Raw genomic sequence first — 18346 nt, 5'->3', positions numbered from 1 at the left:
GATGCAGGCAGACTTCCAGCCGTCAACGAAATGGGCTTTCACACTTCTGGTTTTTGTCTTATCATATCTCCCTTTTTCCTTTTCTTCTTTATCATCTCCTCTGTCTCCCTCTTTCTTCTTCTCCTTGTCCATCCCAGTACCAACCATCACCCCGGGCAACGTCCAGGCCGAGTCAGTCAACTCAACAACAATCCGTTTTACGTGGACAGCCCCTAACCCTCAGTTCATCAACGGCATCAACCAGGGCTACAAGGTCAGTAGCTGCCATGGTACCATCACCACCTGCCATCACTTCCATTGACAGAACTGTCAAAGCTGAGCTTGTAGTATCACATATCCTGTGTATCAGTGGAGAGAGAAGCCAAAGGGCAAAAGGTATTTGGTGCCATAGTGAATGATGGACTTTGTTCACCCATTTGTCAGTCTGAGGTCATTCTGTTTATCTTTGCAATCATTTTTTATATATTTTATTGTGAAGCTGTGTGCACATAATGATGAATGTCTTCATTACTTTGTCATGGGCTGAATGTAGACTGTCTCTCAGTTTCGTGTGTATCCTTCATTGAAATTAATGCAGCCCAGAGGGAATCATAAAGCCAAATCCATAGGGTAGTTCTATTTTTCCTTTGACTCTGTTGAGACTTAATTATGTCATTGGGTTTTTTTTCTTCCCTTTTTGTCTGTTACTTCAATAGCGCTTTACAGGCCTTACTCAGCTGGGTAGAGGGGTCACTGTACAAACTCAAACTGAATTTTAAATACCAGATTTCTCTCCAAGGAGAGACTTAAGCGGCAGTGAGAAAAATGGAGATAGAGAGCGTGAAAAGTGGTAGAAACTGAGGCAAAGGAAGGATTTCAGGGAGAGGCCGAGAAGACTGAGAGAGAGAGAGAGAGAGAGAGAGAGAAAAAAGAGAAAGAGTGGCAGACAGTCAAGCATCTATCTGTCTGATATCCTTTTGCCAACTCTATACTTCACTGCAAGTTCACTCACCACTCTGGAAAAAACCAACAGACCTGCCATTGGGACTCATTACCTAAGCACCTAATTGGTCAATCCAGGCCTCAATCTCCCATTTGTGGATGTTGTATGGTCTGCAATCAACATGCATGATGGGATGCTATCATGCCCCTCTTGAGCCTTATCTCTCTTCCCCTCCCAGCCTGTCTTAGCGGAGCTATTTAGTCATTACTTCCAAATCAAAATCTCTTCAGGGCAGCTATGATGCCAAATGACTCCTCAGAGCGGGCCAGGACCTCCAGAGAGAGACACTACTGTTAGTTTTGTGAGAATAAATGTGCGAGAATGATTACATAAAGAATGATTAGCTTCTTTATTTTTGTCTGTCTCAATAATTTTCTTCACATTCACATTTTTTTTCTTTTTTTTTTCCTGTTTTAGTTGCTGGCTTGGGAGCCAGGCAAAGATGAAGAAGTTACTATGGTAACTGTGCGACCAAATTTCCAGGACAGCGTCCATGTGGGATATGTGACAGGTCTGAAGAAGTTCACTGAGTATTACACCTCTGTGCTGTGTTTCACTACGCCCGGAGACGGCCCCCGCAGCCCGCCCAGAGCATTAAGGACACATGAGGACAGTAAGTGACTTTTCTTCCACAGTTTTCTCTCTCCCATGGCAGAGAGGGGACATGAGCATCTCACAGTAACACATCCTCTGGGCAAGATCTATTATTCATGGAGAACGAAGTTGTAGAGAAGTGCTAATGAATGAGTATATTCTGATTCCACACAGGATCATCATAACTGGGACTTAAGTCCCTTGAAGATTATTGGTTAAGCTTTAAAACTTTTAATTTACCTCAAGTTGTCATGAAAAGTTTTTTTCAGAAATTTCCTTGTTTTTACTGATTTTGTTAAAATGCAAATGCTGTCACCAGTTTGTGTGTATGTCTGATCAGTAATGAGCTTTTACTGCTTTTCAAGTGGATCAATTGTCCACTGACCTTGCCCGTTACTCTTATTTGTCCCCGTCCAGCCCCCGGTGCTGTGGGCCACTTGAGTTTCACTGAGATCCTGGATACCTCACTCAAAGTAAGCTGGAGCGAGCCCAGCGAGAAGAATGGCGTTCTCACAGGTACATTCACTTCACTCCCGAAATTATACTTGTAGTGAGGCAAGAAAGGCCAGAAATAGCAGTTTGTCCAAGGTGATATCTGAGCTCCACTGCAGGAGACCAGTCACACAATGTAGCACCATGGTGGAACTGAAAATGGATAATATTGTCGTACTTTGTTCTCTAAAAACGACTTCACCCTAGTTAGTGAGCCCAGCAGATGTAGCGCTTAAGGTTGAGACAGATAAGACGCCAAATACAAATTTTTTTTATGATACAATATGTATGCAGTTTAGGTTTTTACCATACATCAATAGACTGTGTTTCTTTATACATTTGGAAGAATTTGTGCTCAGTGTCATAAATATTATACCTGTTTTGAAAAATAAAAGGTAAATTAGTCAAATAAAATAGGAAAAAATAGAAAAAAAAGATTTTGGTCTCACCAGTGATGTTCTGTTCCAATTTCCAGTCAATTCTCTGACTTCTCCCAGTATAAACTTTAAGTAAAGAAACATCCACCAGTAACACTGACATTCAAATGTTGACAGGGGTTGAGATTTAGCAGCATATTGTTAAGTGTTTTTCCAAAACATTTTAATGTGCTGCACTCTCCCAGGAGACAAACACTGACACGCCATGTGAAATTATTGATTTGGCAAGAAATGCCGCCTAATGCCTTATGCAATCACATGAAAAGAGCTGCTGGCCAAGGAGTAAATTGCATTAACTTTGAGAGGGTGAGCATGCGTGTTTGTGTGTGTGTGTGCGCGTGTGTGAGGATGTGTGTGTGTGCAGGGAGGTATAATCACAGTCTGATTTAATTTGCTATATTCAATTTTTGATGAAGTTAATTTAATATTTCGGTTAGCTTGCCCTGTAGCATGCGAGCTGAGTTGGTATTATAGTAAAACTGCTGTCGAATTTTCCCTGAGAGGATTTTCTGTCTGTGTCTGTCAACCTATCTCTGCTTCTTCCTAGGCTACCGCATTTCGTGGGAGGAGTACAACCGCACGAACACCAGAGTCACCCACTACATGCCGAACGTCACCTTAGAGTACAGGGTCACTGGACTCACTGCTCTCACCACCTACACCATTGAAGTGGCAGGCATGACCTCCAAAGGCCAGGGCCAACTGTCCTCTTCCACCATCTCCTCAGGCGTCCCACCAGGTCGGTATCCAAACAAACAACACATTAAAGCTATGTATATGGATATGTATTAAAGGGTCAGTTCACCCAAATTGCAAGAAAATGTACTGTATATACTCACTTCCCCCTTGTGGTATCATGCTGCACAGTTATTTTTCCAGGTTGTGAGATATCTGCCTCCATCTCAGTATGTCAGAAGTGAATGAAATTTAATTTGTGATGCTCACAGCAGTGAAACTTTGAATTTGAAAAATGACAATCTTGACATCTCTTTTCCAGAAACAATGTCCTGGTTACTCTGAATAACCCACAGATGTCACTGTCAACAGTTTTCATCGGCACTATTTTCCACCAAGCGGGGTGCTTCGGAGATTTATTATTGCACTCTTGTAAGAGACAGATTAACAAAAGAAATCAATGCAACACAGACCCAGACATCCTGACTTTTAGACGTTTGGACGGGTCAAGCTACAAAAACGTCCGGATCCTACATTTCATTGATCACACTCAGGAGTGTCTTTCATTAGAGCCCCAGGATTTCTGTTGAAAATGTTAAGTCTCAAACTCAACAAGATAACCCTGATGACATCATCAGGGAAATCTTTTTACCTCCACATGTGAGTGCCCCTTGCAGAAATAGTCCCTACAAATAGTCCCTGATCTTGTGTTCTGTGGATGAAAAATTTGCAAATTAAGTGTGGGCATTTCTTCCATTGTCAAGCAATGTGGAGTGATGCAAATTAGACTTATTTGTAACACCAAGACAATCCAAAATGTTGCACTAAAAGGCCATAAAACATAATCACCCTCAATTAATTCACAAGCCAAAATTGTGGGTTTCTAACTTTGTTCATTTTTTTGCCATTCCAATCCAATGAATACCTTTGAGTCTTTATTGAACCTTCCCTTCCAGCAGATTTAGTGTTTCACATTTAACCCGATGAGCACACTCCATGGTGTCTGGCGCCAGACACAATGAAATCAAACCCCAGTCACCTCAGCTGGGACAGAACCAAAAAACCACCAAATACACGTATCTGTCCCACACCAGCGAGAATAAAAGCTCCCACGAGAGCGTTAAGGACAATTACGGTATTTAATGATTTCATATTTGCAAAACTGTGTAATAGAAATACAATGCCCATGTCAATTAATAGGGAAGCATTCAGTACACAGATGTACACAGCCTGTACATCTGTGAAACCTTTGAAATGATAGGCTGTTATATTGAAAGCAGGCTTTAGAGCAGCAGTTATAGTCCCCGGAATGGCGACTACTCCCATTTTGTATTTGTAAAGAAAACGCCTATGTGCCTGCGACTGTACTGTAATGATCCAGCTAAAAGCCACCTCAATAATCAGTCATGCAAATGATTTAGAGGTGGTAATTTTACTACGACATGTATAATCTGCTTTTCATTAAGGTTGAATACACACGCATTTAAGCAATCTTGGGAAAAAATTGCTCAGTATGCCCACGGGAGTGATTATGTCTTTTTAATATTAGGCCACTGTCCACACTCCAGTATACCACGGTTTGACATTAATATCTTCAACTAGGATTTATGTTACCTACAGTATATTGTGCTTTGGAATGGGAATATGTAATGGTGGGTTTAATGTTATCTCGAGGGAAGCAAGGGATAAAAAAGATAAAATAGGAATTATTTTATGCACTAGTGCATTCTTATACATACCTGCCTAGACACGCAGACACACAAAAACACCGCTACATACATACACACACAAAGAAGCAATAATATTCATATACACAAACATGTCCTACCGCTGTTCTCTGAATTTTACCATTTGCAGTTTTGTTTCCCCTCCAGGATTTCTAGGGAATAATCCATTTTTATTGTTTACTCAGCTGAAGTGTAAACAGTAGGATATCAGATTGAATCGTATCTCCAGATAACTGCAGTGTAATTGACATTCATGGCATTGTCTGTGCCTGTGTACTGTGTGTAAGCATCTTTTCCAAATCTAATCTGCTTTTGCTGTCTTAGCTGAAGTTAGAAGCGCAAGGTAGAGAATATAGTGAGATTGCCGAGACATTAATTTGTGTGCAGTATCTGTACGGCCACAAGAGAGCGCTGTGGTAGATGGATTTCCCCAAGCAAACCCTTACAAATCAAAACCACCCTGTGTGAGAGGCAGCCAGACAAAATACACATATTACAGTGTTAGTTATTTGTTCCCTCAGTCATTTTTTTTGTCTTTCTCAACTTTAAGTCTTTCTGCCTCTTCACAGAGCTTCCTGGCCCTCCTACCAACATGGCAATTTCCAACATTGGCCCACGCTCTGTCACCCTGCAGTTCAAACCCGGCTATGATGGTAAAACTTCCATTTCCCGATGGCAGGTGGAGGCCCAGGTGAGACAGATTTAATCTAGGGCTGAAGTTCCATTTCCTTTAATCATATATTATTTCATTCCAGTCATCTTTTCTTTTATTTTAGGTGTTTGATTTCAGTATGATTTCAAAATTGAATACAGAACTCTTGCTCATTACCATTTTCTGCTGTGTTTGTCATGCTCTCTGCTGTCTTCGGTCCTAGGTGGGCGTGGTAGGAGAAAATGAGGACTGGGTGATGGTCCACCAGGTGTCCAATGAGCCTGATGCTCGCTCCTTAGAAGTGCCAGGTCTCAACCCATACACCTACTACAGGTATCCTGCTGGGAACTCTATCTACTTCAGCTCGTCTGCCTCCATTAATCTGTAATGGGCATCTGAATGCAATCAGTGTTTGGTTAGCAAAAAATATGCCAGAATTAGCCAAGACAGGCTCCCTAAAAATAAAATAATATAATATTTGTCACAAACTAAACACTTATAAAGGAGCACAACAACAAATATACTCATATATTCTCCAATAGCACAACATAGGCCAAAAACAGATACAATTTTGATCTGCTGTTACCATACTATGTACCTCTATATACAGGGCATGCATACACAACATATTCCATTATTATCGCAATAGACTGATCCTATAATGGATGAACCTGCTTATGATTTTCCCAATATGTTCTTAGCTAATGCCAGATAACATGAAAATTAAGCTTGTGCAGATTGTGCCAAGACAGATCAGGTGTATGTGTGCTTAAGTATCTTTACCTGATTTATGCATATCACAGGAGCCTTATCTTATTCTCTCTTCCTTTGATTTGGGTTCAAGCTTGTGATGGTTGGTGTGGTTTTAAAATTATTTTTTTTTTACAGTTTGCATATGATCTTTATCTGAGTGCAGTCTGCTTATTTACATGATCAGATTCAATATAACCAATTAACATTTCACTAAGGCAATCCCTGAAGACCCACATCAGCTATAGTTCTCATCATTCCAAACATCACCACTTAACATCTCAGTAGAGTTAAATGCTCATGTTGGATCAAAATGTAGTTTTTTTTTTTTTCTCCATATTCAGGCTGTAACGCAAATGAAGCCTCCACTCAGCATATTCATACTATATTCATATTCAGTTCTCTGATCTCTGTTCAAATGCAATAAGCCTCATGTAAGAGGAGGCATACTGCAAGTACTACGATAATGCTGAGGATTTTGAGTAGTTATCATCTCAGTTGAAATGAAAAAGGCAATTTGCAGAAGTTGCAGTAAAATAATGTTCTCTATAATTATGCAATGTTTAACTCCAAACACCAGGTTCCGCATGCGTCAGGTAAACATTGTGGGCACCAGTCCTCCCAGCCAGCCCTCCAGAAAGATCCAGACCCTGCCAGCTCCTCCAGACATGGCTCCCGCCAACGTCACCCTGCGGACTGCGAGCGAGACCAGCCTCTGGTTACGATGGATGGTAAGCAGGGATCTGCTTCTCTATCATTCTGAATTATCCACTCCGTTTCATAATCATGATGTTGCACTTTAAGAAAAACTTTCCCAGACTAAGGAGTCTAGTTTGTTTTGACCCACTTTTCCTCTCTATCCCCCCGTCTCAATGTTCATCTGCGCAGCCTTTGCCTGAATGGGAATACAATGGGAACGCAGAGCAGTTGGGGTACAGGGTACAGTACTCCCGTGCGGGCTCACAGGGCCGAGCACTGACCCATGTTATTGCTGACCGCCTGGAGAGAGAGTTTACCATCGAGGACCTGGAGGAGTGGACGGAGTACGAGGTCAGGGTCCAGGCTGTCAACGGTATCGGGATGGGACCCTGGAGCCAGCCAGTCAGAGGCAGGACCAGGGAGTCTGGTGAGTCTGCACCTCATCAGTCACCCTCTGTGAAAAACACAGTGTGTTTGGCTTTATGTAAATCTTCTGATCCAACAATAATAAACAAATTGCTGTACATGATATTATTAGAATTACTGAAACACAACATTGCTTGCTCAATTACCCAAAAGCACATAAATGCTTCTTTGTTCTATTCTGTTGCATGTGATAAATATAGCTAAAAATGAAAGCACTATAGCTTTTATAATGCTATATTTGCAACATCTTTGTGTAATATCTACTTTATTAGTCATATCAGAGGTAAAAGAGATACACTCATGGTTTATACTCTGCCATATGTTAGATTTATGTGCGAGCAGACTATTTCCTGCTCAAATGCCCTGCTAGACTCCTTTTTAACAGCCCACCTCAATTCAAGCAAAGACATTTCTTTTCCCTCTCGCTTTTGCTTGTGCCTTCACACCACTCTCCAGACGCTGGGGTAGTGAGGAATGGAAGGAGTCTGAGAAAATTGAGAACACATGGACTCAAATGTGGAATTCCTGTGCTCCTTTTTCCACTCACTCCAGCAAATTCTTAGGAATCAGTGCATTATGTCCAGGGATGATTGCCAGGGAAGAGAAAAGGCCTATTCTTGAGTTGTTGTTTTTTTTTTTTTTCTTGGGTAATTCAGTAGACCTTCAGGGTATACCAGGATATGAAAGGCTAGTCCACACACAATATACCACACGCAATATAACCATAACAGATCACTCAAACTGCATCTCTGTCATACAAGAGAGTAAATACACATACACACATGAACCATGGGAAATATATTTTTCAGAATATATGGCACAAACAATGGAGTCCTCAGGCAAAATCTTTTCACCTCTTCCATCTCTTTGTTTTCCAGTTCCCTCCTGTGGGCCCACCAACGTCTCCGCCTTCGCCACTACCTCAAGCAGTATACTGGTGCGCTGGTTTGAAGTCCCCGAGCCAGACAGAAATGGACTCATTTTGGGCTACAAGGTCCGTCTGTGATTTTTATAATTTACAGTTGTTCTCCATTTATTCAGCAATCTCTAATTAGTCTTTAGAAATGTCAGCTATTTTTAGCCAGTAACAGAGTGACAGTATGAGAAGGACTTTTCTTCTATTTAATTTCCAAGCTCACTTCTCCCCCCGGCGTCCCTTTATCTCCTGTCTCCTCACTTTATCAGGTGGTGTATAAAGAGAAGGACTCTGACAGTGCAGTCCACTTTTGGACAGTGGAGGGCAATGCCACACACAGTGTCCAGCTGACTGGTCTGGGCAAATATGTGCTCTATGAGATCCAGGTTCTGGCTTTCACACGAATCGGAGACGGACGGCCCAGTTCTCCACCCATCTTGGAGAGGACTTTGGATGATGGTAGGGAAATGAGCTGAAGCATGAATTTATAGCCATCTATAAAACTTTAATTAATATTTCCCATTTAACCCTGAGTTTGTACAAAGTACATCAAGCATTACAGTTAAATAGCATTACATTTTGACAAGATCAGCGCATGAAAGATTAATAAAATATCCATGACACTTGATAAGAAGGGAGTGACAACAGAAAACGTACCTTTCATTTTTCTAGTCCTAGATGTAATGTCTCTTGGAACATTATTTTTTGTTTTACGTTAATGGCCTTTGTGCTTTCTGAGGGAGATTTACAGTTCAAGTTCACAGTTAGATTTATTTATGTTGTATAAAAGGTAGTGGGGAATATATCTTTAGTTTCATGTGATATTCGGTCGCCTAATGGAAGTAGGAAACCTTGTCTCTAGTTGTTAAAGTGTTATGAATCATTTCTTTGTCCTTCCTGCAGTTCCTGGACCTCCAGTGGGTATCCTGTTCCCTGAAGTGCGGACCACCTCAGTCCGGCTTATATGGCAGTCTCCCTCACAGCCCAATGGCATTATACTTGGTTAGTAATATACAAAATCCTTTATTTCTCATATCTTGGTTGGATTTATTTTGTGCATTTTTACTAGAAAATCTAGAATCTAATCTATAAACATCTGCATCTTTTGCAGTTAGTATCAAGAAATGACATGGAAACTACTACCATGGAAATTCTGTACACATATAGGCTTATTTATTTAGATTTAATGGAGTGCTAGACCCGTAGGTGTAGTTCGTTATGACTTCCAACATACTTTGGTGATGTTTTTTATAACTTGGTGGATTAACGATGTTAGTTGGGGGAAATCAGGTCTTGTTATTTTCCGGCAGTGCTGTAAAGGGAGTTGGATTCTCTTGTTAGCTAGCAGGGGGATTTCCTTGTGAGTGTTTGATTCATAATACATCTGTCAGATAATTTATTTTAAATTGTACAGTATGACAGACCCTCACAGTGGTACAGGAGCAGATGCTAATGGAATCATTTGAGAAGAGACAAAGCTGCTTGTTACACAGTTTGTTTTCCCTCCTATTGTTTGGAAAACCAACACACACAACAAATGATTTAAATACCTTTTCAGCCCACAATAAATTTAAAACACTGAACCTTATGACACCTTATGATGCTTCCAATAACATTATTTGTCCTCTCCAGCCTACCAGATCACCTACCACCTCAATTCCACCAATAGCAACGCAGCCACAGTGGACGTGCTGAACCCCAGTGCTCGCCAGTACACAGTGACCAGCCTGAAGCCGGAGTCCGTCTACGTGTTCCGCATCACAGCGCAGACACGGAAGGGCTGGGGCGAAGCCGCCGAGGCACTGGTGGTCACCACGGAGAAAAGAGGTAACCATCATTGTATTTTAAGACTAAGTGATTCTCTGCTGGTGTTTTGCAAAGTGACAGCAATATAATTTGTAGTTCACCAGCAAACAGGAAACAAAAAACATCAATACATAGTTCTGAGAGCAGACACAGGTGTGTGATCTCAGTAATGACACAACTTGTAGAGAGCTGTGCTAAGCCTTTATTGTGCATAGTTAATTTCCAGTTAACAGTCCAGTAAGCAGATGCGTTTTTATAAAGGACTGTTTGTGCCCTCTGGGTGTTTATCAGAAGCACTCTGATGCAGTTGTGAGAACGAATCAGTCCATCTGCTTGCCTCAAGGCATTTCGTGGATTGTTTACTCTACAACTTTCATTTCTCACCTACTTTTCATTTATCAAAATAGTACATTTGCCCTTGTCTGTGTAACGTAGCCCATGCAAATGTGAGGGAATCCATTTCTAAACCACTAACTTTTTCTCATTTTTTTTCCATCCTTCTCTGCCTCTTCTCATCCCAACTTCCATTTTCCCTTCATTCCTTAAATCCTTCGACCCCGCTTTTACGTCTTTCCAGCTCGTCCCCAGCCTACCAGCCGTCCCACAGTGCCTCAGAAAGACGTTCAGGCACGCCATGTTTTGCTTTCGTGGGAACCGGGCAGCGACGGCCTGTCCCCTGTGCGTTACTACACCGTGCAGCTCAGAGAGCTTCCTGAGAGCAACTGGACTGTCCACTCTGCCTCTGTTAACCATGAGGCCACCTCTTACATAGTATCCAGGTAGAGTGTATTTATTAGCTAAACAGGTTCTGGTTACAGTCAGGGGTTAATTTTTCATCCTTGTTGTTATGACAAATGTTTTTCTATTTGTGCTCTTTAGCTGTAGATGATAATGCTTTATGTTTTTATAGTCCCCACTGCTACATTTGCTGTAATATCCTCTCAGCTACAGCTGTATAGTTAAGTTGGCAACTCAACAATATCCTTATACAGACTAATGTTTTCAGGGTATAAAAGTCTGGTTTAGAACATAAACAATGGTTTAAGCTACTCAAAAAACATTAAGGGTATTGGGAAAGAAATTCAACAAATGCAAATGTGATATTATTGTTGTTGTTAAGGCCTCCAGATTGTGTTTTTGTTCTTTTTTTAGTTTACTTGAAAAGCTTATTGCTTCCAAAGTCCATTTCTCTTTGTGGCACAAAAGGTTTAAGATCCAGCGCTGTGGTTTATCATCAAGATTGATTTGCTTTCCTGTGTTTCCATCCCTAAGGCTGAAACCCTTCACATCCTACCAGTTCAGAGTAAAAGCCACCAACGACATAGGGGACAGTGAGTACAGCGAGGAAAGTGAAGCTATCACGACCCTACAGGATGGTAAGAGTGACATCATGAAAAAACGTTTATCCGTAAAGCCTTTGTACGTTTATAAGTCTGATATTAACATGCTAATGTATAAAAAAACAAAGCCAAAGGGGTGTCTTCATTCTGTAACACTATGAAAAGAGTTTAATATCTGCATGAATGAGATAAACTGGCACGCAGAGACTACTGGCAAGGGCATCAGGTGATATCATGTGCGCACCATCTGCAGTTACCATGAGACAAGACACCAGCGTTAAAACCTTGGCAAAACCTGCTCTGTGTTGCTAAACAAGAAATGTTTTTTTTTTGTTGTTTTTTTCCCCCCAAGTGCTATTTTTGACTTATCTGTCAATGGCTTTTCTGTTTTAGCTATTGTGTGTTTATGCCCCATGAATGCCACTGCACATGGATAGATTGAATTGTGCACATTTTCAGGTCAATTTAGCTCATTAATCTCACTTTTATCGCCTCAGCGCCCGACGAAGCACCCACTATTCTCTCCGTCACGCCGCACACAACGACGTCGGTGCTGATTCGCTGGCAGGTAAGAAAGAGACGGTATAAGTGCCTTTTTTATGTTTCATTGTTAGCGAAATCTGTCTGAGAAAGTGGCTTCTAATGAGAGACCATGACGGTATACAGGGTAGGCCTGTACTTATAGGCTGAATGCTACACACTTTTACACACACCCTCTACTCTTCCTGTGTCTAATAAAAACACTCTATCCCACACTCACACCTGAATTAACAGGTCATAAAAGGGGAAAACAGGAGGCTCCAAGCCACAATTTTCACTTTTATGGAGAACACTTGTAGAGTTTATAAGGATAGAGAGGTACTTGTTCGCTCTCTCTCTGTGTTTCTACCCTCTGGGCTTGCTCTCTCATGTTCAACCGTGGGGGGGATTTCTCAATGTGACTCACCTGCGGATGAGCTCAGTCTGAGAGTCTGTGTGTCTCAATTACTGTAAGTCTCTCCAGTTACAGACAGAACACAAGGTAGTGAAGTGGAATAATACACTGAATAAACATACATGAATAATTACATTAGTAGTTCATATGTCCTTATTAAAACTGAAAAACTGGGTTATAATTAGTATTTTAAGCGATTTGTTGGGGCCACACTGGACCTTAACTCCTTATCTTTTCTCTAACAGCCTCCCTCTGAGGAGAAGATAAATGGAATTTTGCTGGGATTTCGGATCCGATACCGGGAGCTGCTGTATGACCGCCTCCGCAGTTACTCTGTTCATACCATCAACAGTATGTCAACCTGGGCTGAGCTCACTGGTGAGGAATAACTGCAGTTTACACAACAACACATTTTATTATTTTATATAGCAGCCAGTCAGGTGGTTTCTTACACATATACGTTATGCAGTGTCACGTTTTAATTTGGAATAATTGGTATGTTGCAATTATTGTAAATGTAGAGCGTGCGATTTAAAATGCTACATTTAAAGAAATGAACCAAGCAGTGGTATGTGTTGAAAAAAAATGTGTAATTTTCTATGCCGGCTTTACTTCAGTAACACTTTGACATAAATATGAGACTCCCATCATGGTTGATTATTCCTGCGTCGTCTTTATGTGTCAGCTGCACTATTATTTCCCTTCAGAGGACAGTTTTCACACAGGCCTATTCTGCTCACAAGATCTCCCCGCTGGTCCTGACACTTCGCAGCAAAACATTTCATCTTGTGATCAGTAGCTATCAGCTGCAGGCTATTATTAGGTTTACTCAGGAGCCACTCTGTTTCTACTGCTCCGTGTTACTTAGCCTATAATTTTACTCTCATTGAGTCATTCTGGGGCTCACTCAGAGCTATGATCACTGTGATTGTGTGGGTTTTATGACCATAGTGGGTTTTATGACAATAGTGATACCCTTCTTAACAACGAAAATATTAGGCTTTGGATACTAATACATTTGTCTCTCCACTACCTCCCTCTCTATTTCATCTTTTTTTTTTTTCTGTCTGCCTCTCCTCTACAGCCCCATACAGCATCCGGAATCTGAGTGATTCAACTCTGACCCAGTATGAGCTGAATAGTAAGTTTTGTTATGTCTCACACACAAACACACACACACACACACACACACACACACACACACACACACACACACACACACACACACACACACACACACAGTGATTCAATCCTTAAACTAATCAGGTTAAAAAAAAAAAAAGCTGTCTTGCTTTTGGATCTTATATGTCTCAAGTGCCCTGCTGCTTTGAATAGCGATACAGGAAAAGCAGATTGTTGAGCAGATTAACACAAAATTGCTTATATTTACATCTCATTGGTATAAACACTCCTACTGAGGCCCACAGAGGCACTCTGTACACACAGATTCTTGGACATCGAGTACACAAGCCCGCCTAGTCCGACGCACTCTTTGGTTTGCTTATGACAGTCTATTTTGGATAAGCACTATGAAAGCAGATGGTCACATATTTCTCCTGTACAGCATTCAACAACCTCATAATTACAATGTCCTTGTATAAGTTACAATCTGTAATTTGTAAATGAAGTAGAAATGCTCATTTAGGGCAAAATTATTACACATCACCCCAGAAAAATAGTGTTCAATTCCCGACAGCAGTGTCCTACCACTTCCTACTGATTATTTGGTTGCCTGAGATGGGGGTGATAGGTCAGCTGACCTCCTCATTGGCTAAAAGTGAGGCAATGACAAGGAGCACTGTGGATAGGGAATTGGATATTCCAACGTGGGAAATAAAAATTTAAAAGTACAGTTATTAATTTGATGCTATATACAATTCCTGATGCTATATTTCTGATTGTTTACTTCTACTGCAGAGCTGAGTAAACACAAGCGGTATGAGATACGCATGAGTGTGTACAACGCCGTGGGCGAGGGGCCAACCAGTCCGCCGCAGGAGGTGTTTGTGGGAGAAGCAGGTGTGTATGCGTGTACCGTTTAACCACAGTGCTTTTTCCGTCGTTTCTATCAACAGCGTCTCAAATGCAAAATTATTAGACCATCTTCAAAGCAAGTAGATTATGTTTTTCTATACAGCAGCTGCTCTCGGCAATGTGTGTATTGAAGTGATCTCCTTCAAAAGCATGCTAAGATTCCTGGTGTAATTTGTCTTTTATTAAATCCCGCGGCTTTTCTGTGCAGGTTTTCTGCTTTAAGTTGAGGGGATAAAAGAAGCTACGATAAACACATAGTATCGTGCAGATAAAAACGTCCTTGACTTTAAATATATGGTTAATTTGTGTGATGGCCCTCGACAGTACCCACAGCCCCACCCCAGAATGTGGTCATTCAGTCCGCAACAGCCACCCAGCTGGATGTGACGTGGGAACCTCCTCCTGTAGACGCTCAGAATGGAGACATCCAGGGCTACAAGGTCAGCAAACATTGACAGTGCCTTACTAGGCCCAGGAGCAAAATGTTTTACATTAACATCTGAATATTGTTGCATTATTGAAAATCACTTTTCAATAGCGCAGCAGTATCGTGTTCTGTTTTCATCATTATACAAATATTTAAATGTGTTTGTGATTCATAGGAGATTACTATTATTTGATGTTAATTGCCACTAGATGCACATTTTTACACTTTTGGCACAGTTTTCCAGAGGGGTTTGAAATGAAAGGCTTAGCAAATAAAACCACAAAACATTTACAGGGAATAATATGAAATTGCATTTCTATCGTTTAGGGAGTTTGATATGTGATTGAGTTTTATAGTAGCAGAAGTTATATATTCCCTGAGCAGCTTCTGTAGACATACATTAATATTTATTTATGCCTTTCTTATTCCTTGTAGGTTTACTTCTGGGAGTTCCAGCGTAAGAATGAGACAGAGAGGCTGCGGACTTTGTTCATGCCTGAAGGAGGAGTGAAGCTGAAGAACCTGACTGGTTACACCACGTACATGATCAGTGTAGCCCCCTTCAATGCTGCTGGGGACGGACCCCGCAGCCCCGCGACGAGGGGTCGCACTCAGCAAGCAGGTACATTTCGAATTTCAAATGATTCACTCCCTATAAAAGCATGACTGAATGCAAATATGCCTGTATGTAATGAATGAACACTTGATGGAGAGGTACTGAGAAAAAGAAGCAATGAGGTAACAGAACAACAAGACCAAAGCGGATTAATTAGAGCATGCACAGCTGTGTTCATTCGTTTGTCATATTTATGTGTTTGTGGTGCTGATGTTAGTTTGGGGAACCCGGAGAGTTTTCTAAAAGTGGATGAGTCATCCATGAGGAAAGAATTTTATGTGAGGATGATGCTAATAGTTGCTGTCAGCATGCCAAACGATGTTAGCGGAACCACACACTGAGCATACGCTTCTAATCAGCAACCCCACTCTGAAGTCATCCCCTGAATCTGAATCTGCTGTTTTGTCTGAAAAGTAGATGGTGTGAAACTTCTCGGAGCAAACGTTCTCTCTACAGACACGCCATGTCTAAACATTTACACCAATTATTTATTTATATCCTAAGACCTCGGTGTAAAGGAAGGTATTTTCATAATTTTGTATATTTTAATCATTTATGTGGCAGGAAGGAGAAAAGGAAGAGGTGAACTCTTCCTCATGGGTCACTGTCATGAGAGGAGGAAACAGATGACAAGACGGAAGGGGGAGGAGGAGGGAGGAGCGCTGCTGAGATAGTTATCCCATCTTTTCAGTAGACAAAGGAGCTTTGTGTTTTGCAAGCATCTCGACTCCTGCTCAACAAGTTTAAAGACAACAGGGCAGACTGTGTTACAAGCACAGTGGTGTCACAAGTTCACTCAACTGTAATGCAGCCTGGAGGCTGAGTCAGGCTGGTCATTGTGGATGTGAATTAATATGACCCGGGTCAAGATAGTATTTTGAAGTGATATCTAGGCTTTTTAACCTGTGCGCAGTATAGCAAAAAAAATGTGGTGTTGCACATTTTTGTGATGTTCAAAGCATTTCAACTGGTGAGCAAGGACACACACAAAACCAGGCTCAACAAATGTCATCCGTTTTGCTGAGCTGCAGTGCCAGCAATGGACCTGCATAAAGAAAAGTAACAACAGCAGCAGTTTAGATCTGCAGATGTATGCTATATACTGACATGTATCAAATACAAGGAAGAAAAGTAATAGCTTCTTCAATTTTTAAAACACACAAAGATGTATTATGTAGGCTAATACCAATACTAAAATAACCCTTACCAGTCATATGACTGTTTTTTACCTCTGGTATCTCTAGGAGCCCTCTCTCTCACAGATACATCTTAGTTTACCTAGCTTCCCACACACGTAGGCATCTATTGTTACCGCCACATGTTAGTTTGCCATTGGAAAACCTTCCAAGCAGCTGAAATAAAAATCCCTTCCACATACCAAGTATATTGACCCCTTACCCTTCTATGTTTCAGCTCCAAGCGCTCCCAGCTTCATCCACTTCAGTGAGCTGACCACCACCTCGGTCAACGTGTCCTGGGGCGAGCCCACCTTCCCTAACGGCATCATTGAAGGCTACCGTCTGATCTATGAACCCTGCACACCTGTAGATGGTAAACCCTCATTCTTATCCATAACACATTTCCTTGCTAGCTTCATAAAAGCTTGATGCACACTACAAGATCTTTTGGGATAACAAATTCGAATGGGTGTAGGATTGTTAACTATTGTTTAGATCAATTTGGCCGGTTGGAATCTGTCTTGTGGGGTGCATTTTTCTTGAGCTATAAGCTAACCATCACCTTAACAGCTCATATGTCACTGTACTCCTTTCTGACACTCTTCTGCTATCATCACAAATAATACACGACTGTAATGCCAAAATGCCAACATGTGTCCCTCTACTAATTCCATTACTGCGTATGTGTGTGTCTGTGTGTTCACTTGTCTCGAGTGTTTTCCCACCTTGCCTGGCCTGTATAAGACCTGCTCTAAATGTGGTGTGTTTGTCTAGAGTCTTCAGTGGCCTGTGCCGACTGTCTTCACTCCCCCTCCCCCCCAGGCGTCAGTAAGACAGTGATGGTGGACGTGAAGGGAAGCGGCCCCCTCTGGTTGAAACTCAAAGACCTGGTTGATGGCATCACTTACAACTTCCGCATCCGGGCTAAGACCTTCATCTACGGGCCCGAGGTGGAGGCCAACATCACCACCGGCCCGGGAGAAGGTAGTGGAAGCGATGTTTTTTTATGAAAATTCAGATGCTTTTGATTTGTCATTTTAAATGCTTCACTTAAATACTTTATTATTATCCTATAGGAGCCCCGGGGCCCCCAGGAGAGCCTTTTATCACACGCTATGGTGCGGCGCTGACCATCCACTGGACCAGCGGGGACCCAGGACGCGCTCCCATCACGCGCTACGTTATCGAAGCCAGACCTTCAGGTGGGTGCTTGAGCTGCGTTCTCCTCATGAATTAGTAAACCTAGCCTTATGTTAGGCTTCTTGATAGTTTGATTAAGGAAAGCGGTGTAAAGTGTCAACATCTGCTGCCCCAGCGTCTGTGTCACTGGTATTTTAATGGGTTATTGATCGTGGCGCTGCAGTTGAGACAATTGGCATCCGGTTGCAGTTGTGATTGACAGTCCCTGCCAGGGTTAGGAGGGTGATGGATGGTAGAAGACTCACAGGGAGGGCTGTGTTTCACCATATGTGAGTGGAAATTGTGGGGGGTTACCTAGCCCTAGATTTTAAGGAGGGTTAGCAGCACTGTTGTTGATAATGTATGGCGTCGCTTAATGCCAAGGGGATGCTGAAGAGGGCCATAAATCTCTGCAGTATCATATTACTTGATGACTTGTTTTTGTCTACAAGTTGAATTACATCAGCTTTTTCTAACTTTTG

General features: G+C 41.7%; 1 protein-coding gene across 6 annotated transcripts in view; it reads left to right on the top strand.

Annotated features, from left to right (window-relative positions):
- Positions 1–18346, top strand: part of sdk2b (sidekick cell adhesion molecule 2b) — a 275926-nt gene that overhangs the window by 241728 nt on the left and 15852 nt on the right. For 4 of the 6 annotated variants that reach the window (XM_067576683.1, XM_067576686.1, XM_067576684.1 and 1 more), the window contains exons 18-40: positions 138–253; positions 1400–1595; positions 1994–2092; positions 3053–3244; positions 5477–5598; positions 5783–5892; positions 6890–7040; positions 7198–7435; positions 8313–8428; positions 8620–8809; positions 9254–9352; positions 9983–10177; positions 10734–10935; positions 11429–11532; positions 11994–12064; positions 12676–12808; positions 13515–13571; positions 14348–14449; positions 14789–14904; positions 15327–15513; positions 16921–17058; positions 17460–17669; positions 17762–17887. In XM_067576683.1, coding sequence (XP_067432784.1) covers positions 138–253; positions 1400–1595; positions 1994–2092; positions 3053–3244; positions 5477–5598; positions 5783–5892; positions 6890–7040; positions 7198–7435; positions 8313–8428; positions 8620–8809; positions 9254–9352; positions 9983–10177; positions 10734–10935; positions 11429–11532; positions 11994–12064; positions 12676–12808; positions 13515–13571; positions 14348–14449; positions 14789–14904; positions 15327–15513; positions 16921–17058; positions 17460–17669; positions 17762–17887 — 3270 coding nt within the window. The remainder of the gene's footprint in view (positions 1–137; positions 254–1399; positions 1596–1993; positions 2093–3052; positions 3245–5476; positions 5599–5782; positions 5893–6889; positions 7041–7197; positions 7436–8312; positions 8429–8619; positions 8810–9253; positions 9353–9982; positions 10178–10733; positions 10936–11428; positions 11533–11993; positions 12065–12675; positions 12809–13514; positions 13572–14347; positions 14450–14788; positions 14905–15326; positions 15514–16920; positions 17059–17459; positions 17670–17761; positions 17888–18346) is intronic. The other 2 variants (XM_067576685.1, XM_067576688.1) reach the window with 1 other exon arrangement.

Source organism: Thunnus thynnus, chromosome 20, assembly GCF_963924715.1.
Source record: "Thunnus thynnus chromosome 20, fThuThy2.1, whole genome shotgun sequence".
In the NCBI taxonomy this organism is placed as follows: domain Eukaryota; kingdom Metazoa; phylum Chordata; class Actinopteri; order Scombriformes; family Scombridae; genus Thunnus; species Thunnus thynnus.
This window is presented reverse-complemented; position numbering and strand designations above follow the sequence as displayed.